The sequence below is a fragment of the Antechinus flavipes genome, chromosome 2 (assembly GCF_016432865.1).
Source record: "Antechinus flavipes isolate AdamAnt ecotype Samford, QLD, Australia chromosome 2, AdamAnt_v2, whole genome shotgun sequence".
Classification (NCBI taxonomy): domain Eukaryota; kingdom Metazoa; phylum Chordata; class Mammalia; order Dasyuromorphia; family Dasyuridae; genus Antechinus; species Antechinus flavipes.
This window is the reverse complement of record NC_067399.1, coordinates 181,660,673-181,688,569: the sequence shown is the minus strand read 5'-3', so window position 1 is coordinate 181,688,569 and position 27,897 is coordinate 181,660,673. Positions and strand designations below refer to the sequence as shown.

Here is a 27,897-nt window from a genome sequence, read left to right as displayed (position 1 = left end):
TGACCTCCCAGTCTTAATCAACTATATAGAAATCCATGTACATTGTTCATACAACAATGGTCACTCTAGAATAGTTTTTATTCCCAAAAATTGTTCCTTCATTAAAAAAACCAACAAAATATTCCTAAAAATATGTATTTTGATTAGCCGTGAAGCAAAAATGTGTCTACTCCAATTATTTCATTTCTAGTTTTATATTTTCTTTATATTTCATTTTGTTAGCTTATATATACTAATTTGACTTCCTGCCTATATATGTTTAGATGTTATCATTTAGAAGATATCAAATTGACACATTTTCTCCTAAACTTGATCAACAAAATAGCTTTAGCCCATGTGATTTGTTACAAAAAGGAAGTTTCTCCTTTTTGTGATCATCCTTCAATTCTCTTATAATTACATCCTTCTAACCCAACTGTTAAAATTAATTATACAAAATTAAAAGGAAACTGAGAACAAAATTACTGATCTATTTATGATTTTATTTGCAAAACTAGTATTTGAATATCAAATCAAGGTGATTGATTGTTCAAAAGTCAGAAATTAGGAAGGATTTACAGAGCTATTTTTTTAAAATAAAATGAGGAATAAAATACATACAGATCATTGTTTTGAATATAATTTAGTGGGATAAGGTAGATCACCTGAGTAGCTTTTCCCAGACTTTTAAAAATCCTCTATCTTAAGTCCTTTCCTTCAAGTTGTGCCTTTTATTACCAGAAAGTCTACTGGGAAAGAGGAACTTCTCATCAGTAATTAGCAATTAACACACCCTCCTCCTTCCCCTCCTCCTTAGAAGAGTCCATTATTCAACTTAGACTTTAATTCAAAGGGAAAAAAAGGCTCATATCCCCTAAAAAAGAAAAGATGAACTTAACCTCTAACTTTTCTCCAGCTGCCAGAAAATAAAACTTAACTTTAGTCAAACTATATTTCTGTTAGAATGGGGGACTTAGCTTTTGAAAAAACCTTATAATTTTAATATTATTTTATACTTTTAAGTTATCTGCTACTAAATTATAGTCTCCTCAAACTATTTTCTAAATTTATAGGAAACCTAGACTTAAGAGACTATGGTTAATATGGCTTAATTATTAAGAGTAGCATTTCCTAAACGAAGAAGTTAATTTCTATAATCAAACTAAAAAAAATCAAAATCATCAATATTAAATGATTTTCTTGTCTCGACTTCCTAATGTATATGGATACATGCTATTCATGAAAGGAAAGACATATATATGTATATGATATGAACTAGGAAATTTTACTGATGGATATGATATATGTAAAAGTAGATAAGAGTCAATCTTTATTATCATGGGGGAAATTTTATCTTTGTTGATGATGCTATCCATTCCACTTTATAATAGTTCCTATTTCTGTCCCCTTCTATAGATTGCCACTGCAATGGCCTTAATATAGATGCTGATTTTTACTCTCTCAGTCAGTCATAATGTTTTCTCCCCACTCCAACTCATGTTCATATTTCTAATATTTTTCCACTCAAAAATATTCATCAATTTCCTAATTCCTACCAAATAAAATATAATAACCTCTGTCTAAAATCTGATATTTTCAGTTATCCACCAGTGTAACTTTCTATTTTCTTGTGGTTTTAGTCCCCTCTACATACTCTCTATGTCAGTTAAGCTGCATTACTGCCTATAAACCAAAACCAAAACCATGCTCCCATCCTTCATATTTTGTTTTTCCCCTCAACTTTGCAGAATGAACCACTTCTCTCTCTCTCCCTCTCTTGAATTCCTACAGATCATTTAATGCGTAACTCAAATGGCAACCTATGTACAGAATTTTTTTTCTTCATATAAGCACTTGTTCATTACCCAGGGCATTCATAATATTTTGTTACATTAAAATATAAGGTTGCTGAGGTTTGTTTCAATTAAAAATTATGTTATCATAATTCTTGTATATGCTTCACATATTAATTTGCATTATAATATTCTTAGAATCTTAATTATTTCTCTTACACTCTAAGTTCCATTATGGCAAGTGTTGGTCTTATGTTGTCATGCCTATCAGTAATCTAAAAAACAAAATTATTTAGAATGTGATTATTTATAACCTAACTAAAGTTCTGTTCAAACTTTTTGTTGCCTAAAGATTTTATTTGAAGAGGCTTTCTTAGTATGCCAATCTACTACACTAATCTCATCTACTCCATAGCATTTATATACTTCCAGCAATGGTTCTTTAAGAAATCATCTAAAATTCAGGCTTGTTTCACTTCAACCCGGGGACCTTTTCCACAGAAACAAGAGTTGCTAAAAATGTTCTTTCTCACCTAGATCATTCATACATTTATATTTTTCTTGTCGTCTAAGCAATTCTCCTATTCCCAAAGTTACTATGTATCTTGACTAAGTAAAATGAAAACTGATGACAATTTTTGTTGTATCAACAAAGACTAGGAAGCCTTTTTCATGATTTTCTCCTACCTGCCTTCATTTTCCACTATGCAATCACGTTGCTTATAAGAAAAAAAGGATTTTTTTCACTTATAGAAACTCACATTTTCCCCCAGAACAAGACTGATAGGGAATATTAATCCATTTTAAAGATAAAGGAACAGAAGTTTACATAGTAGATGTTTTATCACAAATCTTAATAATCATTCAATCTGAAATTTGACTTAAATTCTCCTTATTCAAAATGAAATTATCTTTCCTCTTCACCATACTTATTTGAAGAATTTCTAAAAAACAAAATTAGGAAAATAAAAAATTACTATCCATATAAATAAATAATATAAAATTCAAGAAAAAAAATTAAAGACACATGTGGAGAAAATTTGAAGTCAGGTGAAGAATGTCAGTATCTCAATATCTAAGAACTCCTATTATATTGGCTGTGAAAAATAGAAAAGAAAATTAAGATTTTTGGTGGAGGTGTGAATTGGCCTAACAATTCTGTAGCACTGTGCCCAAAGAACATTCACATAGCTGTGTATTTCCATTGACATAGCAACATTGTTTAACAGATCTATACTCCAAGAAGATCAAAGGAAAAGGGAAAGACCCTGATGTTTAAAAAAAATATGTATTACAGTTCTTTTTGTGGTGGTAAAGAATTGAAAAACAAGAAGTCCATCAATTGGGAAATGGGTAGGCAAGTTATGCTATATGACCGTGATAGAATGACTTTGTGCAATAACATATGATGAGAGGAATGAAGGGAAAAAACTTGGGAAGACTTATATGAACTGATGAAATATGAAATGAAAAGTACCAGGATAACAAAAGGCATAGTAAAAGTAATATTGTAAAGATAAGCAACTGTGAAAGACTTACTCTGATTAATATAATGATTTACCACAACTTCAAAAGACTTATAATATAAAATGCTATCTACTTCCAAATACAAAATTGATGGATTCAGGATACAGATTAAAGTATGTGTGTATGTGCATATTCATTAATGTATGTGCATATACATATATACATATATTTTTAATGTTTTTTTCTTTTAGCTCTTTTCAGAACATTGCTAATAGAGAAATGTATTTATATGAATTAATATGTATAATAGCACATTTCTTGCAACCTTATTGGGTGGAAAAATGATTGTAAGGAAGTAGAGAATTTGGAATAGAAAATAAAATTATTTTTAAAGAAGAACTTCTATTAGATTTACCTTTAGTAATCATTAATTTTTTTAATGGGGGTAGAATCAACATGACAGGAGTAGAAAAGCAGTCATCAGAGTTCTGCAACATTTCCCTTCAAAAAACAAACAAACACAAATCTTTAAGGTGACACTTCAAATTGTATTCTGGAGTGGCAGAGACAATGTCCAAGATTACTTAGGAGGTCAGCAGTCACATGGGATTGAGGCTGAACATAAGTCCATGTAGGTATAGTTAGAGGTAACAGAACGAACAGGAATTTATTTCAATCAAGAGGGAATGGAAAACCTAAGGAGATATATAATTTCCTATTGCAAGGATGCAGGGACCTTGAGGAACACTATTTTTCCAGACCAAGGGATGAGGGGCCCTGAGGAGCAGTATTGATTACTATATCAGGGACCTAACTTGGATAAGGACCAGGATATATATTAACCTCTTCTCAGATCTTTTGATACAGAGCCCTTCCAGTTCCTTCTATTGAAACAGAATAAAACAACATATAAATAAAAAAATAGAGTAGAAAAATGAATAATCAATAACAACAAAAAGAATCAGATAAAAAAAAGTTATGATGGTGATAGCAAATATAAAGACACAAACTCACAAACAGATAATGAAGTTAAAACAGCTATAAACCGACTCAAAGGAAAAAAAATATTTGGATACAAGCACAACAAAAATTTCTAGAAGAAATGATGTGATGATATACTTAAAGAATATTAAAAAGTCATCCAAAAACTTACTCCAAACAATTCACAAGCTTTAGCAAAGTTGCAAGATATAAAATAAACTCGCACAAATCATTAGTATTTTTATATACTGACAAAGCCCATCAGCAAAAAGTAGAAAGATAAATTCTGTTTACAATTATTGTAGACAAAATAAAATACTTGGGGCTCTACCTGTCAAGACAAACCCAACAACTATATGAAGATAATTACAACACATTTCCCACACAAATAAAGTCAGATTTAAACAACTGGAAAAACATTAATGGCTGATGGGTACACCAAGCTAACAAAAAAAAAAAAAAAAAAAAAAAAAAGGCAATTCTGCCTAAATTGATCTACATGTTCAGTGCCATACCAATCAAACTTCCAAAAAAAGTCTATACAACTAGAAAAAAATAATAACTAATTTCATCTAGAATAAAAGGCTTGAAGAATATATCAAGGGAATTGATGGGAAAAAAAATACAATGGATGGTCGCTTTCCAGTACCAATCTTAAAACTGTATCATAAAGCAGAAGTCATCAAAACCATTTGATAGTGCTAAGAAATAGAGTGATAGATAAGTGAAATAGATTAGATACACATGACACAATAATCTAGGCCTATAGTTATCTAGCATTTGATAACCCTCCAAACTTTAGCTTCCAGGATAAGAACTCAAAATTGATGGGAAAACTGAAAACTAATATATCAGAAACTTGTCATAGACCTACATCTCACACCCCATACTAAAATAAAGTCAAAATGGGTACATGATTTGGACATATAAGCAAATTAGGAGAGCAAAGGATAATTTACCTATCAGATCTTTGGAGAAGGGAGGAATTTATGACCAAAAAAGGACTAGAGAAAATTATGAAAGGCAAAATAAACAACTTTGATTACATTAAATTAAAAAGGTTTAGCACAAATAAAACCAACAGAAAAAAAGATTAAAAGGGAAGTATAAAGCTGGGGAAAAAATCTTTATAGTCAGTGTTTCTGAGAAAGTTCTCATTTCTAATATGTGTGTATATTATTTTCAAATTTATAAGAAAACAAGTCAATTTCCAATTGATAATTGGTCAAAGATATGAACAATTTTCAGATGATGAAATTAAAGCCAGCAATAGTTATATGAAAAAATGGTCTAAATCACTTTTGATTAGAGAAATGTAAATTAAAACAACTCTGAAGTACCAATCTCAGATTGGGTAAGATGACAGGAAAAGATGATGAGAAATATTGGAGGGGATGTGGGAAAGTTGGGACAATAATATATTGTTGGTGTAGTTGTGAAATTATCCAACCATTCTGGAGAATAATCTGGAAATATGACCAAAGGTCTATAAATCTGTGCATACACTTTGACTCAGCAGTTCCATTACTAGTTTTGTATATCAAAGAAATCATAAAGGAGGAAAAGGTACCCACATATGCAAAAATTTTTGTAGCAGCTCTTTTTGTGGTAGTAAAGAATTGGAAAATGAATAGATGTCCATCAATTGGGGAATAGTTGAACAAGTTGTGATACATGTAAATAATGTGATTTTTTTTTTTATAAAAATGATGATCAATCTGATTTTAGAAAAGCCTGGAAAAATTTATATGAAATGATCCTGATCAAAACAAGAAGAACCAGGAATACATTTTACACAGTAACAGCAAGAATGTAAGATGATCAACTATGAAAGACTTGATTCTTCTTAGTGCTTCAGTGATTCAAAGTGATCCCAATAGACTTTGGACAGAAAATGACATCTATATCAAGAGAAAAGAACTGACTGAATGCAAATCAACACATGCTATGTTCACTTCTTTTTTCTGTTTTTTTTTTTTTCTTTTTGCTCTGATTTTTCTCTTGCAACATGATTCATAAAATAATGTGAATTAAAAATAAATAAATTTTAAAATAATTCTTAAAATAACTAAAAATTCAAATAAAATAAGAATATTAGAGGAGGAAAATTTCTAGAGAAGTAACAGTAAAATGAAGAAAAAGAAAATTAAAAGCTTGTAACAGAAGTATAAATATACAGAAAACAAAAGTCATTTTCCAAATGGAAAAAGAGGTACAAAAATTCACTGTTGAAAATAACTCCTTTAAAACCAGAATTTCCAAAATGGAAAAAGTACAAAAGTTCACTGAAGAAAATAATTTCTAAAGTTTAGAAGTAGGAAAGGAAGTTAAGACTCCATAAAATATCAAGAAACTATACAACAATGTCAAGTTAATAAAAAAAATGAAAAAAATATGAAATATCTCCTTAGGAAAAGAACTGTCTTGAAAAATATGTCAAGAAGAGATAATTTAAGAATTATAAAATTACATAAAAACTATGATCAAAGGAAGGCCTCGTTATATTTCAAGAAAGAAAAATTGGCACAATATCTTAGAACCAGAGGGTCAAATAGAAACTTAAAGAATACAGTGATCACCATCTGGTAAGAGATCTAACAAAATAGATTGAAATATTATACTTAAATTTTATAGATCCCAAGTCAAAGACAAAACACTTCAAGCAGGACAAAAGAAACCATTTAAATACCAGTGAGGTACAGTGAAGATCACACAAGATTTAACTACTACCACATTTAAAAAGCAGAAGACTTGAAATGTAATTTTTTTGGAAGGCAAATGAGCTGGAATGATAAGCAAGAATAATCCACCCAGCTAAACCAAGTACAATCCTTCAAAGAAAAAAAATATTTAAGGAAATAGAAAAATAACGAAAAGTCCAGAGCTGAACAGAAAATCTAAGTTTCAAACACAAGACTCAAAAGAAACATAAAAAGGTAATCATGAAAAAGAAATCATTCATAACTCAATAATATTACACTGTTTACCTTTCTGTATGGAAAGATGATACATGCATCCACTAAGATCATCCTAATTATTAGGATAATTGGAATAGTACATGGAAACAGAGCTTAAGATTGAGTTGATTATGTTGGGGTAATGTTAAAAAATGTGTAGACAAGAAAGAGGGATATCTGTGGAAAAGGGAAACGAGAAAGAAAGAATGGGGAAAGTATCTCACATAAAAGAGGTATGTAAGGAAAAGCTTTTATGATAAAAGAGAAAATAGCAGAAATTGGCAGCTAAACCTTGAACCTCACTCAAAACTAAATTGTTTCAAAAAGGGAAAAATACATATAGACAGACACACATACAGAAGTTTAGTTCAAAAAAGCTCCTCAATGTCCAGTATCATATTGTCAGGTAATCTTCAGAAGCTTCCTAAGAGAATTCAAATGGAAGCAATTCAGTTTCCTGGCAAGGGGCTGGTATATAGTCCAGATTTCAGAAGAATATAACAATGAGGTCAGTAAAACAGCTCTGTAGACCTTCAATATGAAAGTCTAATAACTTTTTTCTCCCACATTTTCCTTTAGACCCTCCCAACATTGAATTAACTCTGACAATGAATGTGTCACATCCCCAAAAAGTATACTGCCAAACTAAGAGAATTTAACCACAGCTTTCAAAACTTTACCATTTGTTGTAATCTATGGTTCCACGTATAGATGATGTAGTTCTGGCTGATGGAGAATCTGAGTTTTCTTGCTGTTAATTGTTAGGTCAAAATTAGCACAAAAGCAGAGAATTAGTACATATTGTGTTCCATTTCAACTTCAGGGGCTGTATTGAGGGCACAATCATCAGCACACAAAAAGAATCATGCACCAACATACCCTCCACTTTAGCTTTGGCATGAAGCCTTTTCAAGTTGAAGAATTTATCATCAGTGCAAGGACTTTGATGCCATGTTTCTCATTGAAGATGTTTCACAATGAGGCTGAAAACATCATGCTAAAAAACATGGGAGCAATCAAACACTCTTATTTCACTCCACTGATAACTGGGAAAGCTTGAGAATATCTCCCATTGTCCAGAACCCAGGTGAGAACACTATCATGAAACTGGTTGTAACATACTGATGAACTTCCCTGGGCAACCAAATTTTGAGTTACTTTTCCATAATCCCTCATGACTGACTATATCATCAGCTTCAGTCAGACCTAAAAATGATATAAATAGACTTCTGTTCTGCTCCTGATATTTCTCTTGGATTTGTTAAGTAGTAAGCACCCTATCAATTGTTCCTTAGCCCCTAATTCAATCATTTTTCTCAAACTAAATCATCAAGCCTTTAAATTCTACTGAAGAGAGTGCAATTCAGTTGGGCTGGCCACATTATTCAAATGCCAAAGGTATTTTTGCAAAAAAAAAAAAAAAAAAAAAAAAAAAAAAGACTTTTTTTTGGAGAACTCACACAGGATAAGTACTCACAAGATAGTCAGGACAAGTGATACAAGATCATTCCCTTACAAACTCTAGAATTGATTTGTGACATAGCAGACACTCCCACAGAACTGTACAGCATAATGTGCCCCCATTAGTGAAGGTGCAATGCTCTATGTGCAAAGCAGAGTTAAATTAACTCAGAATAAACATGAAATGCATAAAGTTAAATAAGCCATCCCAAATGTTCATAGAGATTATTTGCGACCAACCTGTGGCAGAGCATTCTGAGCTTATAATTGGTCAGTCAGACATATTGTAAATCAACTCTATCACAGTGAAGTCAGTTTAAACCACTTTGATAGTGAAGGACAATAACTAACCAAGCAACAATCATGTGTGTGTGTACACAAAAAAAGGATGAAATTTTAAAAGGGAACTTTTTTAATAGGTGTAAATAGCCAGTAAAATTCTTTAATGGCAGGTTTGAATTTTTCCCTGTCAGAGTGTGATAAATCTAAACATAATATAAGAAAAGAGTGAAAGAGATTTGTAGAACATTACACAAGTTAAATATGCTAAATCTCTGGAGAAAACAGAATGGAAATCAGTATAACTTTTTCTCAGCTCACATGTAAATTTCACAAAAATTGACCATATATCAGGGTATAAAACCCTCAAAAATGCAGAAAAGCATTACATGCACCCATTTTAAGCCACAGTACAATAAAATAATATTTGATAAGTGTTGTGGAAAGCAGAAATTTAAATTTAAAAGTAAATTAATATTTTAGTCCTAAAGAATTAATTGATCAAAGAATACATTATAAAGACCATGAATTGTTTCATCAAAGAGACAATTTTTCAAATTTTGTGGGATTCAATTAAAACAGGTCATGTGGAAAAAATACATATCTCATAGCAGTATCATTTCAAGAGAAAAATAGTTGAGCAATAAATTTCACATGCAACAATAAAAAAACCTAGAAAAAAATTCCAATTAAACACCAAAGTAAAAATTCTGAAAATCGGAAAAGAGATAAATAAAATTGAAAGTTTAAAAAAAATTACATGAAAAATAAAATTAAAGAACTTGTTTTATGAAAAAAATAGTTAAAACCAATGATTAATTTTATTAAAATTGAAGAAAACCAAATTACTTGTATCAAAAATAAAAAGTGTAAATGCACAATCTATGAAGATGAAATTAAAATAATTATTAGAAATTATTTTGCTTAGTATATGCCAGGCAAACTGATAATCTTAATGAAATGGGTGAATATTTATACAAATTGAAACTGCACAGATTTACAGAAGAAAGAATAGTTAAATATCCATATTTTAGAAAAACAAAACAGTCGATTAATAAGTTATTTTGGGATGGGAGATGGAGAAATACCTATTCAACTATATTCACAAGTATTTTCTACCGTAATTTAAAGAAAAATAATTTTATTATTATGTAATTTATTTTTAAAAGGTAAAATATAAGTTCTACCAAATTTCTTTTATGATACTAACAGGTTGAATCAAGGAGGGCAAAAATAGAAAAAAAAATTATAAACGAATTTCCTGAATGAGTATTGATGCAAAAGATTTAAATATAATACTATCAGAGAGTTTGTACAATATATCACAAAAATCAGACAATATGACCCAGGTGGGATTTATACCAGGAATTCAAAGCTAGTTCAGTATAAAACAAATCAAAACAAAATTGTTAGCATCATGATTGATTATATCAATAACAACTATGACAATAAAATCATTAAGAGTGGATGTAAAAACAAAATGACAAATACAATACCCATTTTTATTATAAGCACTAGAAAGCATAGGGATTAGTAGAACTTTTTGTAAAATTACAAATAGTATTTGTGTAACAACAACAAACATCTGTAACAGGAATATAGTTGAAGCCTTTCCAATATGATTGGGGTAAAGTAAAAAGGTCAGTTATCAGCACAAATATTATTCAATATTTGTGTGCAAATGTATGTATATATGTGTGTATGCACATACACACACACACACACACACACACACACACACACACCAATTTGTAGCAGTTCTTTTTATGATGACAAAGAATTAGAAACTGAGGTGATTCCCCATCAATTGAGGAATAGCTAAACAAGTTGTGGAATATGATGCTAGTAAAATACTTTTATGATATAAAAATGATGAACAGGTTGGTTTCAGAAAATAAAAGAAAACTGGGAAAACTAACTTGAACTTATGCAAAGTAAAGTTAGCTGAAACAAAGGAAAATTTTGCATTGTAAGACCAATATTGTAAAGATGATCAACTGGAAACAACCACTCTGATCAAGACAATGATGCAACACAATAGCAAGGGACCCATGATGAAAAGTGCTATCCACTTCCAGACAGAGTACTGATGAACTATGGGAACAGATTGAAACAAAAATTTTAAAACTTTATTTTTATTGCTTTTTTTTTCTTTTGTTTGCCTTTGCATCATGGTTTATATAGAAATGTGTCTTATATAACTTCACATATATAATTAAAATCAAATTGCTTGGCTTTTCAAGGAGAAGAGAGGGGCAGGAGGAAAGGCGAGAATTTGAGACTCAAAGTTTTAAAAATATTTGTTAAAAATTTTGCATATAATTTTGAAATATTTAATGATTTTTTTAATTAAAGAAAATTAATATAAAGAAAAAGTCTTCTATGATTCTTTCCTATAATATTTCACTTTTAGAACATTTCCTACAGACAGACAAGGACCTTACTCTGAAGTTTAGCCTTCCAATTATTCTTCTGGTTAATTAAATGAAATCTGATTCTAAAAGTTTAAAAAAAATTGTGGTATATGTGTGTATGCATATATATGCACACATATACATACATATGCACACACATATATGTGTATATATACATATTTATATATAGATACACACATGCATACATACATATATATGTATGTATGTGTATATATATATATATGCATATATATATGTATATTTGTGATATTAGTACAAATCCTATTTGCCTACCGCTAACAATTTCAACCCCCCCAATCAAAAAAAAGTTCCTAAAACTAGAAAATAAGATTTGCATTTGTAGTTTAATAAATAGAACAGTTACAGTTTAAAGTCCCTACAGAGATCTACTTTACATCTTTCCCCCCAAAATTTTCCAAACTCAGATGTTTCTAAATCTATCCAACAAGTATATGCCAATACCATTGTTCTCTCCATGGTAATCATATCTATAATCTTTTCTTGATCATCAACCAAACTAAGAGAATACAAGTACCTTATTTTATCTTCTAGATCTTTTCTACAGAACAATTTGAGGAAGTTTCCTAAAAGACATTTTCCAGAAGCACAAGAGTAAGTAAGTAGGGGAAAATAGACACTGGATATCTAGAGCTAAAAATAAAAACATTTTAACTCCACAATCTTTCTTCAAAATAACTTTTCATTCTTATTTAATGTTCTTCTGTTTTATTCATTAAAGGTTCTGGCCAAAGTTGTTTCTTCAACTGTTCTTTAAATTTGAAATTCCATCTCTGTTCCCTGAATTTGTATAAACTTTTCACCATGACTTCATCTCAGCATTTCAGAACTTTTGTTTCTTTTGCATTTAAGGTTCAGTGAATATTTGAAAATTTGTATATGAAACTTTCCCTTATATAATCAGCTGAAAGTATTCTCCATTATAATTGTTTTTCTAAAACAATAAGTTAGAATATCTCCTGTTCTTCCTCTGAACTCATATGCAATATTCCTTATAATGCATTATTTTAATTTATGTATCTTTCCTAGGGGGACTAGAAGCTTTTTGATGGACTATCATTTTTTCTTCATTATTTGTTCCTTCCCAAGCATAGGATCTTACACCCAATAATGCCACAAATGGATTCCCAGGGATGCCTGCATTGGCCATGATTTAATGCCACCTGAGGGTGAAGAGAGAAAGAATCATGCGGGCCAGGTGGGAGATAAAGAACAAGCACCATTTATTAATCTGAAGGAAAGGGTTTATATATTTTTATCAAAGCAATAACAAGCATTTTTTCATGAGAACATTATCTAGGGAGCCACCCTAACCATTTCCTCACTTCCTTGTAATTTCTAGGGTTGTACTGTTGTCAAGAAACAGAGTAGGGGAATAGTAAGACAATATTTTGAGTTTAAAGCAGCCAGAGGATAGGAGACAAGCTACAGGGAAAACTTGGGCTGGCCTTAATGCTCTTAACTCCTCAGAAGTGGCCCTTGACACAATAATTGCTTAATATTTGCTGAATTGAATTGTTATTTAGACATTTAAATCAGACACTAACTCAAGGGGAAAAAAGAAATTCATTTTTAATATATTTTTATTAAGCACTTACTATATGCTTAATATATTACTTAATATAATTATCATTTCTACATCATAGAGGTTAGTGATAAGGCACCCCATTCCCTATTTCTAATCTAGAAAATCTGTGTGAAACTTTTTGGTTGGTGCTCCCTTTCTATTACAGAAAAAAAAAATCTGAATTATTATGGTATTAAAGGACAAAATATTGATATTATGCAATTTCATATGCAGAATTTATACATTTCTGAGTTACTAGAAAAAATTTTTTCTTGGCTTTGCATGTTTTCTGTTACATTCATAAAGTCCCATATATTTTCTAATGCTATCCTGCAATATATTGACATTGGAATGAGGAAAGCTGTTATTTGAAAAAGTTAATAGAGAGAAAATTGTTAAGGACTCAAAGGACTATAAAAATGTCTTTAGCTTTTCTGGAGTCTAATGAGAGAGGACTTTGTGATGACTAAGCTAGCACCCAGGATACCTCAGAATCAGCTGGAGTCAGGATAAGCAAAAGTCTTTAGTCTCTGTTCTTGGTCTTTAGGGGTAGAAGTGAAGGGGATGGAAGTAGAATCTCTGTGACCACCTTCTTCCTCGTCTACTACCAAAGTGACTCTGGCTAATCTTACTCCACCCCTTCAGTCCTTAACAATTTTCTCTCTATTAACTTTTTCAAATAACAGCTTTCCTCATTCCAATGAGTGTTTTAAGTGGACTAATGGGAAATGGCACAGGTTTCCACAAATTCATTAGCTCTTCTTTTCCTCTGAACAACATGGAAAAGGACATTTTATGGCCAACCATTATGTGCTGGATGCCTTGGAGAGAGTTTAGTGATATTAATTGATAAAGGTATTACACAGATTTACTGCTTAGAGGAAGTAGTGGATGGATATAAACAAATCTGATAGCCAACAGTAACCATTAATCTCAAAATAAGCATATTATTCCCTGGTTGTCAGCAAGGTACTTAAAGGAGATTAACCCTTTCAGGTCATTATCTTCAGATTCAAGCATAGAGATATCTGGAACTGTAATTAGAATTTTTTTTTCTTGCAACTGTATTCAGGGAAAGTAGTAAAAATGTGAAGAAAATCTTGCGGGAGGAAGGTGAAAGTCAGGGCAACAACAGGGTACAGCTTCTAGGTGGATGCAGTCCATCTGGTAATTTTCTGCTTTATCTATTTCTTCTTGTAAACTAGGTCCTATATTAAATAATTTCTTCTACTGAATGATTTCAAATGTTATCAATGCCCTCCAAGGTTGATTACATGGCATTAAGCTATACCTAAAAGAGAATAGTTTGGGCTAACTCAAGAAAATATTTTCTAATCAGTCTCACTGCGATTTCCATTGAACATAGCATATAGCCTGTATAACAGGAGCACTCCATATTTTAAAAATTGTCATTTGAATAGTCATTAGAAAGTTTGTATTAAGAAAGTTGAATGTATGAGTTCCAGATTAAAGTTATCTTATTATGTCAGAATGATTTTAACAAAAATACAATTCGACACAAAGCTGAGATGAAAAATTAGTGTGTTCATCTATCATCTGTCTATATATATATATATATACTGATATTAATAAACTATGCATATATATGTCATCAATGAAAATAGAAAAATAATTTCAAAATTTATGAAATACATTTCTAATGGTTATGGTCAAGAAAACATGCTTTTTGTACACCTGATGTCTTAGTGCCTATTTAATTATAAAATGAATATTTCCTTACATAAAGCAAACATCAGTCACATTAATGATTTGGTTTAGCAGATGCTAAGCTTTAATCAGAGAGTGTTCATTTGTTTGATTAGTCACCAAGGAGCAGAATCATTTCTATCTATGTCCCTAATCATGTAAGAACAAAATCACCAAATACAGAAAGTCCAAGAAAAAAAAAATACACAGCCCAAGTCATCACCAATGCCATTTTTTCAATTCAAACTTCAACTTTAACAGAACACAAGTCCAAATGACATTCTCCTTTAGCTAAGCATTCCAAACTCAAACAGTTGCCCTCAACATTATCAAGAAAATGCTTTTAAATTATTTTTTAAAAGATCTCATTTCACACACCAGGTGTGCTCTTATTTAGTATTCAAAAGTTCTGAAAATACCACATTGCACTTCTAAAAATACAAGTCGCTAAATGCAGATTTTTTTTTTCTTGAAAGAAATAAAAATCTGGATAGTATAAAAATAGGTTTTGTGGTAAGTAATCCAAACATTTGAGGGGAAAGCAAAACAGCCACATGTTGTCATATAAAAAGTCATATAAAATAACTGATGATTATTTCTAGTTTTATAACGTTAATATAAAGTGACAATTCATCAGGCAAGCAGTGGGGCTTCAGAATCAAAACCATATTTATCAATCAAATCAAAATCCCACAATGCCTTAATAATATTTTCTCACTAAAAACAAAAAATAAAAGAAAAGAAAAATTAAATAACTTACCTTCATAAAGGGCTTTAAAACCTTGAGCACTCACAGCAAAGTCTGTAGTGAACCAGAGAGTAAGTATAGAGCCTGTGCTCACAATGGATGATGGCAGCTGAAATCCAGATAATCTAATGAGGAAAAAAAATAAGAATGACAATTAAGAAATCATATTTATTAATGAAGTAACTTGTAATCTAGAATTTATGAATACCTAAAATAATAATTATGAATACTATTTCCTTCTCCTTGTACTTCCTTATTTTCCTCCTTCTCCTCCTTCAAGATTTTTTTCTTCAGTACTTTTCATTGTCAATCGATTACCTCTTATTTTTCTTATAATTCTATTTGACCATAACTTATCATGCCCTCTTTTAATTTATGGATTCTTTACTGTTACAATTAGAGAAACCAGATAACTAAAACTGTTTGGATAGTATGCTAAAATAAAAATCAACAAAGTTCAGAGTAAACCCCAGAAGCTTGATTTTGATGTCTGTTTCTGACATCTATTATGAGTTGTCTTCAAAGTTTGGGGTGATGTTATGGAGGGCATAGGTTATCTGAAATCTCTCTTCCAGGAAAAAAAAAAAAGTATTTTGTCTTCTTGAGGTAAATCCTTTCCCAAGATAAGAGCTTTATCTCTATTCCACAGTAAGCTTTAATAATCACAGGCAAGATTTGATCAATTTTATCTATAGATTCTGAATCAGAACAGAATACCTAGAGAATATGCTGAGGATAGAGATGATGCTGAAAGAAACTTACTTTAAGATTAATCCCCAGTAGAACAATTCTGGCTTGTTAATATAGTTAATGTACTATATATTTATTATAATTGCTCCAAGTAGAAGAATCAATGAAATAAAGCCATCCAACAAGGCTTATTATGTTCTAATGTAATCTAACAATGGATTAATAAAGAAAATGACAGTGTTACATGTCTAACAAAAATGAAAATGCCAGAATCATATCTAAACATCAGATTAATTCATTCTCACATTGTAAATAGAGGCGATTGCATTTTTTTTTCAATAAAAGCAATGGCATTCTATCACTTAGTCATTCTATTGAATGTAATTCTTCACTTAGATGAATAAATCTTGCTGTCCAAACAGGGCTATTATTATTCATAGCACTTAGAAAACTCAAATAAAACTGATTAAATATATTGATAATTATCAAGGATGAAAAATAAAATTACATGTTTCTTCTTTCTCCTTATCCCCTCCCTCCCTTCCTTCCCTCTAAACCTCGCTTCCTTGCCTTCCCTCCCTCCCTCCTTTCTTCCCTCTTTTCCTTTTTCCTCATAAAGTTTATAAAGTTTAATAACAATGTGAAATTGGGAGATATGTTTTTCAATATAGTCAACATTCTCCCCTCCACAAAAATACTCAGTATTTGGTTGTAATAATGTAGCAAAACTCGTATGATAAAATTTAGTAAAAAATAAATTTAATTCTCTATATGTTTAAAATGTTTAAAAACTCAAATTAATCAGTATAATTTATGATAGAAAAAATGGTCTGGGGATGTTGAGGGACAAGACTCAGTTATAGTATTGGGCTAGATGACCTCTGAGTTGTCTTCCATTCTACTTACCTTTTGCTTTCACAAACAGTAGAACATATCATCTAAAACTTTCAAATTAGTTTAGATTTCAATAGGTAAATCAAAGAGTCTAGGACTTAGCAAGTAAAAGCTTCATTGATCTCTGGATTCTTTTGACTCTATCTGGAATATTTTCATCAGATTTTGGTGCTGCTTTATAGGAAGCTCACCAATATATTATGAAGTGTACCTCAAATAGAAAGTGAAGGATCCTTTAAATCATATCAAACAGAGATTAAAGGAAGGTTTAACTTGGAAAAAAGAAGACAGATATGAAATCATATCTATCTCTAATTATTACAAGCAATAGGTTAGTAGTGACAATTCATAAATTTTATGAGTATTGTTGGACATTACTAAATACTACAAAACAGGAGCTGTTTTACTCTTTCATTTACTTATAAAACTTAAGAAAGTGATAGAAAATATTGATCATGTAGATTAAATTTAAAAGTGTATGTCATGTGGACATTTTTCCCCCTGGAAAACTGATTGTTAATTCCATGTATCCCACAAGAGATATCAGGTGGAAGAAGTTTTGGATTTCTTTTTTTTCTATAAACATTAAGTGGAATTTGTAGAGAAATATATATAATCTCAATGTAACTGAAAAAGTCTTAACATTTAGAACAAATTGGATTCTCCCAACCTCCCAATTATTATTCTAATAATTGCACACAAAATGCAATGTATTACTCAGGATATTTCAAGTTCTGAAAATCATATAATCCATTGGGCCACTGAAAAATTTGAAGTTTTTTTTTTTGTCTTAATAAAGATAAAGGAGAAATTTTAAATGTTTCTAATATTTGGATAAATTTCTGGTAGAAGAACAGACTTTTCCAGTTTCTCCAAAATAATATTAGAACAAATGGATTACAGAGAGTCAAGTTTTATCTCAGAATAAAAATAAATCACTCAGTTTAAAATGTTCAACATTATAATAGACTGGGTCATGATATGGTATTCCTCAATTCCCAATAACAAAAAATATTCAAGCAAAAACTGGATGATCTTTTATTAGAGATGCCTTAGAAGACATGTCTTCACTGAATGCAAGACTACTCATTTGTATCTATGCTTCCTTTCAACTTTAAAAGTCCATATGAATGGTAAACCTAGAATAACTTTCACATAATGCTAACCATTCAATTCACATATACAAAGGCATACTTCCAATATACTCACAATATATGTCTTATTGAAACAGATACTTCATTGATTATGGGATTTTACCTGCCTGTCAGTGATTGTTTCATCTATTGAAAGTGACAAAATATGAACACATGAATCTTAATATGTATAGCTCATATTTTATACTTTTTCCTTTCTTCATCACCCTCCCCCATCCTCCACCCACATTATATGTGACCTTACAGGGCATCTCCATGAACTGGCACAATTCCTGACAATTTCTGTAGCAACCAAATTGAGCAGAGAAGGGTTACCTTGGTGCTCAGAAAGTATTTTATTTAGAATTTATGAAAAATATGACATAATGGTGAAAATTATTTTTACCACTTTAAAATTATTAGGTTTGACAAGTTAGGAATATTGCAGAGGAAGGCAAAAAAAAGAAGAAAGGGAATAAGCATGTATATAGCATCTTCCTTATATCAGCAACTGTGCCAACCACTTAAAAAAAAACAAACAAAAAAATATTTCATTTGTTTCTTGTAATCACCCTGTGTGATGAGTAATATTATTATAACAATTTTACAATTTAGAAAACTAAGGTAGATAATGGTTAAATGACTTGCCCAGGGTCTCACAGCTAAAAAGTACCTGAAATTCAATTTTATTTTACAACTTGTCTACTTCCCGACTCAGAGTTCTATCCAGCATACCCAGATTTCTTGTAGTATACATTCAAAAGAAGGTAAATCTTAGATGTTCTCTAAAGTCCCTTTCAAGATGTATGATCCTCTATTTTGGGTCTTTTTACTTTTAATTTTTGTTTTTGCTTTCTTTTACTGTCTGTTGAGTGTGTGCCCAATAAATGAGTGAATGAATGAAACAGAGAAAAAAAGTTAGTGAAGAAAAGGGAACAAGGGTAATAGCAAGAAATCAATTTTGTTGTCAATGAATAAGTGCAGTTAATGTCACTCAGAACATGTCCCTGTCTTTCTGTCTTTTTCTAGTTGTATCCCTCACGTCCTGTAGAATCTCATTAGTTGTATCTTTTACTGAAAGAAAAGCAATTCCCTTCTCACATCTAGCTATCAGGGTAAAATGACAGAGCACACCTGCCAGAGATGAATGATTGCTAAGTAACTGAGAAATGATTTGTGGCATTCCTTCTATTTTCTATGTACATGTTCACTCTGCAGAAAACATGAGATTCTGAATTGAACAAGTTTATTTCTGCTGCCATCTCTCTTCAAATTGCTAGGATGAATTGCATTTAGAAACATCCAAAATATTTTGCTGTGCTGTACCAACCAAGATACCCAAATCAGTATCAGAAATATAACAATTATGAAAACTGTAAGTATTTATGTTTAAAGAAAAGAAAACAAAAACAATTGTCAGGGAAATTCTAAGCAGAAAAAAGGGTTTATGTGGATAGAGTTATGGCTATGAGGATTAAATAATAAACCATATCACTAAAAATATTTTTAATCTTTGATCACCTGTATTTTCATCCCCATACCAATCTCATTAATAAATTTGATTTGTTAATTAATAAATTGATTTTTAATTAATAAAATTGATTTTAAAGTTTGGTTTATGTAAATGTGATTCATATTTGGTAATGTTTTGTCCATATAAAAATCAGATGATTATAAAACTTAGAGCAAAAAGGGTTTTTTTCATATCTATGCCGAATATTGAGCTCAAAGTAGACTATATCCTCAGCTATCTAGTAATAAGGATCAATACTTTGAGGACTTTAAAGAGATAATAAAAATCCCTTATAAAACTTGTAATTCTACAATGTTTATCTGAATTATAAAATTTAACTTTAAAGTTAAAGTGTAATTGTCTCCAAAAAGTTTCTCTCTCTCTCTCTCTCTCTCTCTCTCTCTCTCTCTCTCTCTCTCTCTCTCTCTCTGTATAAAATGTTCATATATAGTTATAGTTATAAAGAAAAAGGAAAAGTTATAATAAATGCCATATTTGGGCATAGGATTTGGGTCTGGGCATTCTGATTCTAAAGCTATTTCTCTTTCATTTGTATTATATGAGCTTTTCATTTGTTTAAATATTACTTATTTCTCTAAGGACAAGGATTTGACCTGTGATTTCATTGTAATGACATTCTACTTCATGGAAAATGAGGGAGTAGTGGATAGATTGTCATGCATGGAGATTTCAAGGGTCATCTTCCTGAATTCAAATCCAGGTTCTAATATTTTCTAGCCATATGACCCTGGGCAAGTCACTTAACTCTCCTCATATGTAAAATGAGATAGAGAAGGAAATGGAAAACTACTTTCATATCTTTTCTAATAAAAACTCAAATGGGATCATGAAGAGTTGGACTGAACCAGCTGACAAAAATGCAAGCATCAGAAATGGAATTGCAGTGTTTGCTTGGTGAACCAATGGCTCTGATTAATTATTATTTTAATGCTTATGAAATTAAAAGAGAAATCTACAATGTGTTGGATAATAAACATCATACTATTTTCTTTCATGTATTGCCTTAGACAAACAAAATGTGTCTACTTGACTGCTGCTAAGTTTTGGAATACTCAAGTAAATTAGCCATCTATAAAGTATATTAAATCTGTTGCTAGGACCCCAATGAAAGTATAAGTCATCTTTATTCTATGAGAAAGCATCAGAATTATGACAAAGTCATGACTCTCATTGTTAAAATAATAAGTAAATAAATTCAATAATAATTATTGTCATTAACAAATCAGAGTTCACAGTAAATGTCTAACATCCTTGATGACTATTTTATTCCTGAATGTAACATGTTTCTAATTCCAGGGAAATCAATTCAAATTTTTCAGACCAATATTTATTTGTTCTTTGGAACTTTTTTTGTATAAAAGAGTAATTTCACCAATGTAGGTAACTTTCAGTATGGAAAGGCGTAAGTCATTTCACTAATCCAAAATAGCAATCCAGCCGCAATTTATGAGTTTGTGAGAGTTGACTGGAAGTATTCAGATGTAACCAGACCAGAATGGCACAATTTAATCCTCATCACTCACAACTATGTTATATTTAATAATAGTCTAATTTAAACCATGTACAGAAGTGTGAAACTTTTTTTGATAGGCTTCATTTATTTATATACAAAAAATAACCTTTTGTTCATGTTCAATTTTGCTCTTTTAACACACTATACTACATTAACATATACTACAGCAGTAGTACATACATCAATTATATAAACAAAAACCCAGGTTGACTTCTCATTAGTACTTCCTGTCCATATATACATTTTTCTGCCTTATAAAGTTTTTTTTTCCTCTAAGAACTAGAATACTATGCATTAAAGGGTTTTTTGTTTGTTTGTTTGTTTGTTTTGGTTTTTTTTGCCTTTAGATTATGAAAGTAATAAATAACTTTTTAGCTAGTCAGAATCTATTTAGATTCTTATTCTTTCTACCAATGTATTACCTATCCCTCCCAGTCTTGTTTCATTGCACCAGCCATCTTTTTAGTTTTCCTTCTCAAATGTAGCCTCAGATTTCCTATTCATCTACCAAAGTAATTTTCCTAAAGAAGAAAAATGTCTATGACTCCCTATTATCTCAAGGATCACATATTGTCTTTTGTTTGGCATTTAATGCTCATTGTAATCTAGTACCTTAGGACATTTCTAGCTTACTTAAATTTTACTCTTTTCCACATTCTCTGTGAGCTTGCTGCCTTGAATAATTTGCTGTATTTCTACTTGCTATGTAAATGTTACACAATATCATCTATTTCCATGATTTTTCAATGACTAGCTTCTATGTTTGGAATGTTTTCCTGTTCAACCTCTGCCTTTCAGTTTCCCTTGATTCTTTTACAACTCAGATCAAACACCACCTTCAACAGACTTTCTTGCCTTATATCACAGTGTCTAATGTCTTCTCCTCTGAGATTATTTTTACATATCTTACATTTTATCTTTCTGTTTGCATATTTTCTCTCTTTTTGGATCTTGGAGAATTAAAATTTTATTATTTTTTTTCTTTGTATCCCCTGCACTTAGCAAAGTGTCTGTCACATAATAAGCATTTAACAAATACTTCCTGAGTTGACTTTCTTTGCAACCCTGTGCATTATATACCATTTGATACATAGGTGTTTGCTAAAAGCTTGTTAACTGCATAATCGACTGTATATAACCTGCATTTGATAATATTTGACAGGAATGCCAACTATGTCTTCATCCAATCCACTAATAACTCTTGAACAGTAAAAGATCAGAAACCTAGGAACAGAAACCTTTTCTCAAAAACATTAATACCTAATCTTTGAGATTGACTTTTCAAGCAATTCCTTATAGTTTTAGGATATTAGATTTCTGTTCTACTTGTTAATAAAAACAACACCAAATCATCTGCTAAAATCTAGGTAAATGATTGCAAAAATTCTCCTGTTCTTTTAGCTTAGTAACTTATGATTGGTGTCCCCCCAAAATGAAATAAGCTTAGTTTAGAATTAACTGCTCATTATGAAGTCATGATGGTTTTTTGTCACTATTACTTCCATGGATTCAGAGAACTCTTTGAATTAAATCTTTCAGCTCAGCATCTATGCCATTGTGATTGTCTTGTTTATATAGGATGAATATTATGCCATTCAATAGATAGAAACAACATGTGAGGTAGATATTGGTGTAATTTTTTTCTCTATTATTACATATAAAGAAAGGGATATTCATAGAGATGGAGGTACTACTCATTGTTTTATATCTCACAAGTATTTGAGATTGTATTCCAACCTGGTCAGGGGGTCCAAAAGTAAAGCAGGAAGAAAACAGAGAAAGAGGGAAAAAATGTATCTGTTTAAAGGAATCATTTGTGTGTGTGTGTCTGTGTGTGTGTTTGTGTGTTTGTGTGTGTCTGTATTAGTTAATGCTTGTCCTTTTAGAAAACACATTGAAAAGTCAGTTTTAAATGCATCCTATGGTATTTTTGTTTTGTTTTCATGGTTTTGTCTAAATTTTCAAAATCCAGTCCTTGATCTCATAAAAGAAACCAATTTACAAATGAGAAATCTCATTCTAACCTTGAATTTGAGATTTGGTATGTTTTTTCTACTATACCATGTCTGATGTTGGTTATCTTTATCTCTAACTTAACTTTTTTGAGGATTCTGCCATATCTTTAAATTCATGTGCAAAGTTAAGAATCAGCAAATTTGGAAAGATTTAAAACTTAAAGAGAAGCTCACTTACCAGAATAAACTAGATCATTCCTTATCAACAATTTCTTTTAAGGTTACTCCTATTAAATAAGTGCATAAGAATTAGCCTAACAAAATACCTTCCAGACCACTATACCAATGATCTCATTTGAAATCCAAGTAAATAAACTGTTTCCTAGAAAGGACAGTGATTTGACTTAGATCACAGAAGTAAATGATAGTAACAGAATTTAAACAAGATCTTCTAAGGACTTAGTTTAGGTGATTATATTAAATGAAAGGATAGGGCCTGAGATTCAGTCAGTCCAGCAGCATTCAAGCCATGCTGCTGTTTGCATGTCTTTATTTCATTGACCTTTGAAATAAAAAAATAAAATGAGATTCCAATGCCAAGCCAATTGTTGAAGGATGAGAACAAAAGCCACACTTAAGAAGCACAACCTGAAGCCATAGAAACAGTCACTAACTGCTCAGAAGCAATCATAGCAGCAGACAGATCAATGGGGTGGCTGAATTTGAGCCAAAACTTTGTGATTCTCATGAGATAAATATACCAAGCTATTGACGGCCAGCAGGATCTGGAAGCAGCAGCCAAGGCCATTAGTCAAAATAGGCACTCACTATAATCAGTATAAAATGAATTATATTTTGATCTCTTTAGCCACATTCATACTTAGAAGTCACAATGCCGTTCATAGCTCAATTTTTCAAATCTGAAAGTTTACATATTCCATCCTAAAAAATGTATGACAATGAAGGGGGAAGCAATAATGAATACAATATGAATCAAATAAATTAGGATTTCATTTTAGAAAAGTGATAGGTTTAATGCAATCGAGAAAAAACAAATTCCTTTTGAGAAAATATTAAAAAAACTATAATAAGTGCAATGGCTTATTGTTGATTATTTGAGTTCTAGCCTATAAAATAATATACCATATCACTTATATTGTATCACATGGAAGCATCAAAAAGTCTTTCCTAATTAAAAATGGATTCCTTTGAATTTTTGAATTCCTTTCAAAATGCTTACATATCTACCCATTAATCAGAGAAGCTCAGTTTAGGGAATCTTTAAAGTTGGTATTTTCTCCACACAGCAAAGTCATCTATGATAATATAGTAATCTCCTAAATGGGATTCTCTGGATTGACCCCAAGACAAACATGGCCTGGACTTAATGGGTAAATCAAAGTATGAAAAGATACATTGATAATGTCCTCCCACTTCATTGTGGCAGCCAAAATAGACACTTAATTCAGCAAAACATTTAAATCTGTAACCACTAACATTTTCTCATTTTGCTGTGACCAGCATTGTAGAGGTCATTAGTATTAATAACAACAGCTTGCACGTATATAGTGTTTTAAGGATTGCAAATTGCTTTGCAGATGTTCATCCTATTTTAACCTCTCAATAAATCTGTGTAGTACATATTGTTATTTTTTTCCCATTATATAGATGAGGAAAATGGCTAAGAAATTTTAAGTGATCTGCCAACACCCACACTTACTAAATATTTGAAGTGAGATTCAAATTTAGGTTTTCCTGACTCCATGATTTGCCCTCTATACATCACATTGCGTATTTACATCATTACGTTGTTTTTTTTTTTTCCCCAAACCTACTTGTATTCCAAACTTCCTATATTTCACTGGGTGTACATAGGTTTAGAATCCTGGAATTATTGACAATGCCAAGTTCTTTCCCCAAAATACCTGATTGGCTATCAAAAACCTTACCAATTATTTATATTTCTCATCTACCTTCTCTCCACCCACACAACCACCAATTGAAATCCAGCTTTTATCACCTTTCATCTGGACAATTGCATCATACTCCTAATGAACTCTTCTCTCCCAATCAAAGCTACCCTCCATATAGCTACTAAAATGAATTTTCTAAAGTGCAAGTTTGATCAGGTCACTCACTTTTTCAGCAAAATGAAATGTCTCTCCTTTAATTTTAAGATAAAACATTATATTCCATCCTTCAAATTATCTCTTATATGTGTTAATGGGTATGTATTATTCAGTTTAGTAATACAAACATAATATATAAAGAAAATGGTCAAAAGTTACAGATACATGTATGTGATCAAAAATATGTTTGGACCATAGACAATAATTAAATTCAGTTCAATACACAAGCATTTATGTGCCAACTATGTAACACCATAGCACAAGATACACAAACACACACACCACACACATACCACACACACACACACACTATATATATATGAATACAATTGAAATACAAAATAAAGTTTGCGTTGTCTTAGAACTTACATGGTGTGGTATGTGGGGATGGGTCATTTCAAACATGTACATGCATATAATATATGTGTGTGTCTGTGTGTATATATATACATATGTGCATATGTATGCCTATATGATGAACTTAAAAGAGGAAACATCAGATGCAGAGAAATTAAATAAAGGAACTTTAGGAGATGTTTTATATTTAAAATTGATTAGCCTTGATGTTTGAAAAAACTAAAGGAGATGAATTTGAGTGATACTTTTACAAGAAAGGCAATAAATATGAGTGGTAGTATGTGAGTATTCAAGGAAAGAACAAATAGATGGAAAATTAATTTCCTTGTAATACTTTTAAGGCATATTAAATGAAAGTATTTGTTTTTCAGTATAAGTCCTTCAATCTTACAAAATGCTCACATTAGAAAGTGAACAAAAATATCAGTTCTATTTTCCACAGTCAAATATATCTAACTAGTATGTATTCGCTGATATTAAATAAAATATTTCAAATTGTCATGTATTTTATATAAAACTTGGATTTTTTTCTCTTCTCCCTCCTTCCTTCCCTCCCTCCTTCCTGTCTCTACCTTTCTCCCTTCCTTCCTCTCTTTCTCCCTCTCTCTCTCTCTCTCTTTCTCTATGTGTCTGTCTCTGTGTGTTTGTGTATCTTTCTCTCTCTTTCTCTGCGTGTGTGTGTTTCTCTCTGTCTATGTCTCTCTTTCTTCTTGCTTCCCTCAAAGAATGCATCTATAGGTGAACGAATAGGCAGATATTTTTCCCTCAATTTTTGCTTTAGGTATTTTTTGAAAATATGAACACCAGACAATAGGACTGTAGTTTCTTCACATTTTTAGAATCACATAAATATTGTCTGACAAATGCATCTAATCCCCTGCAGTCATGTGAGGTTCTCTGTTTTATGTATATTTTTATTGCTACTTTGCCCCTTTTAGAACAGCACTGAAATACCTATAACTTCCCATTCTTGATTAACATATATATGGTCAAGTTTGCCATTTCCAGTCCATTATCCAGTTTTGTCCATTTTAAGTTAAAGAGATAAATGTTTACTGGCATAAAATTCAACTTGGAAGACAAAAGGGAAATGTACTTTTTCTTGTTCCAATATGAGACAAATAACTCAGATGAAAAAATGAAGCTGAATCAAAAACATTTTCAGAATAAGGTATTCTATCCAGAGAAGTACAATACAGTGCTCATCTTAGGAAATCAAGAAATAGGGAAGTTCTCTCTGTGTGTCTATTTCTTCTACCTCCCTCTTTCTTTGACTCTCTTTCTCTGTCTCTCTGTCTCTGCTTCTCTCTGGTGTTTAGTGACATGAAAGTGCTGTTTATATGAAACTTGGGCATCATACACTGAATAGAGTATGAGGGAAGGGTGTATCCTCCTTCATTCCCCATTTAGGGTCTGTTTCTGTATTTTTTTTCAGTTCTAAACACAATTTTAGCTTGAGTCTGCAAACATAGAAGCTCAAGCCATAGTTTTTTGGCAGCAGGATAACAGATCAGATGTTGTTGATAGTCCTGAAGGCCAGCAGGAAAGTCTAAAGAAGCCATGGTTTTAGATGAAAGCACAGGGGAAGGTCTGAACATGAAACTGGGTAGGAATATTGTCTATTATAGGAAATGAGCTAAACTATTGACCTGATCCCTTTTGAGTATTTTAAGCATTTTTATGCCTCATATGTTTTGGGGAGGGTATTTATATATTATTATAGCTTTGAATCTAATAAAGTTTCATAAAGTTGCTCTGACTGGTGAATGAATTGAATTGGGCTCTAGGGAACCTATAAAATGTGTGAGTTATTATTGGCCAATGGGAGGCAATGACAGAGATTAGACACTTTCAGCTTCCTTTGTCACCACCATCACCACACATACTTAAGGGTACTGAAGAATCATAGGGGAATGAACAAATATAAAATGATTGGACTTCAGTGAATGGAAACCAGTAGTAAATTCTTCTTCACTTATAATACATCTTTTACAATAGCTCAGTTACACTTCCATAGATTTAGAATCAGAGGAAACTTCAGAGGCCATCTTGTCTGAGTTCTTCATTTCATACATGTGGAACTTGAAGATAAAACATTTAATTAATGTTGTTTAGGACTGACTGTGTACTGTTATGAGTGAAAGTACCAGGAGGAGGAACTAGATTCTTGATACTCTAAAATTAGAATTTTTTCAATCAGCACTATACCACATCTGTTTTATTGTCTTTTTGTTTCTAAGACTAACACATTGCCATTGATACTTTTTTCTCCCAGGGGTATTTATGGTTCATTGTACTAC

The 27,897-nt window shown here is 31.2% G+C and overlaps 1 protein-coding gene across 1 annotated transcript in view; it reads right to left on the bottom strand.

Moving 5' to 3' along the window:
* The window catches only part of CSMD1 (CUB and Sushi multiple domains 1), a 2,716,069-nt gene that overhangs the window by 1,955,668 nt on the left and 732,504 nt on the right, over positions 1 to 27,897 (bottom strand). Inside the window, exon 3 of the mRNA XM_051975995.1 lies at positions 15,405 to 15,517. Within this exon, the coding sequence (XP_051831955.1) occupies positions 15,405 to 15,517 (113 nt within the window). The remainder of the gene's footprint in view (positions 1 to 15,404; positions 15,518 to 27,897) is intronic.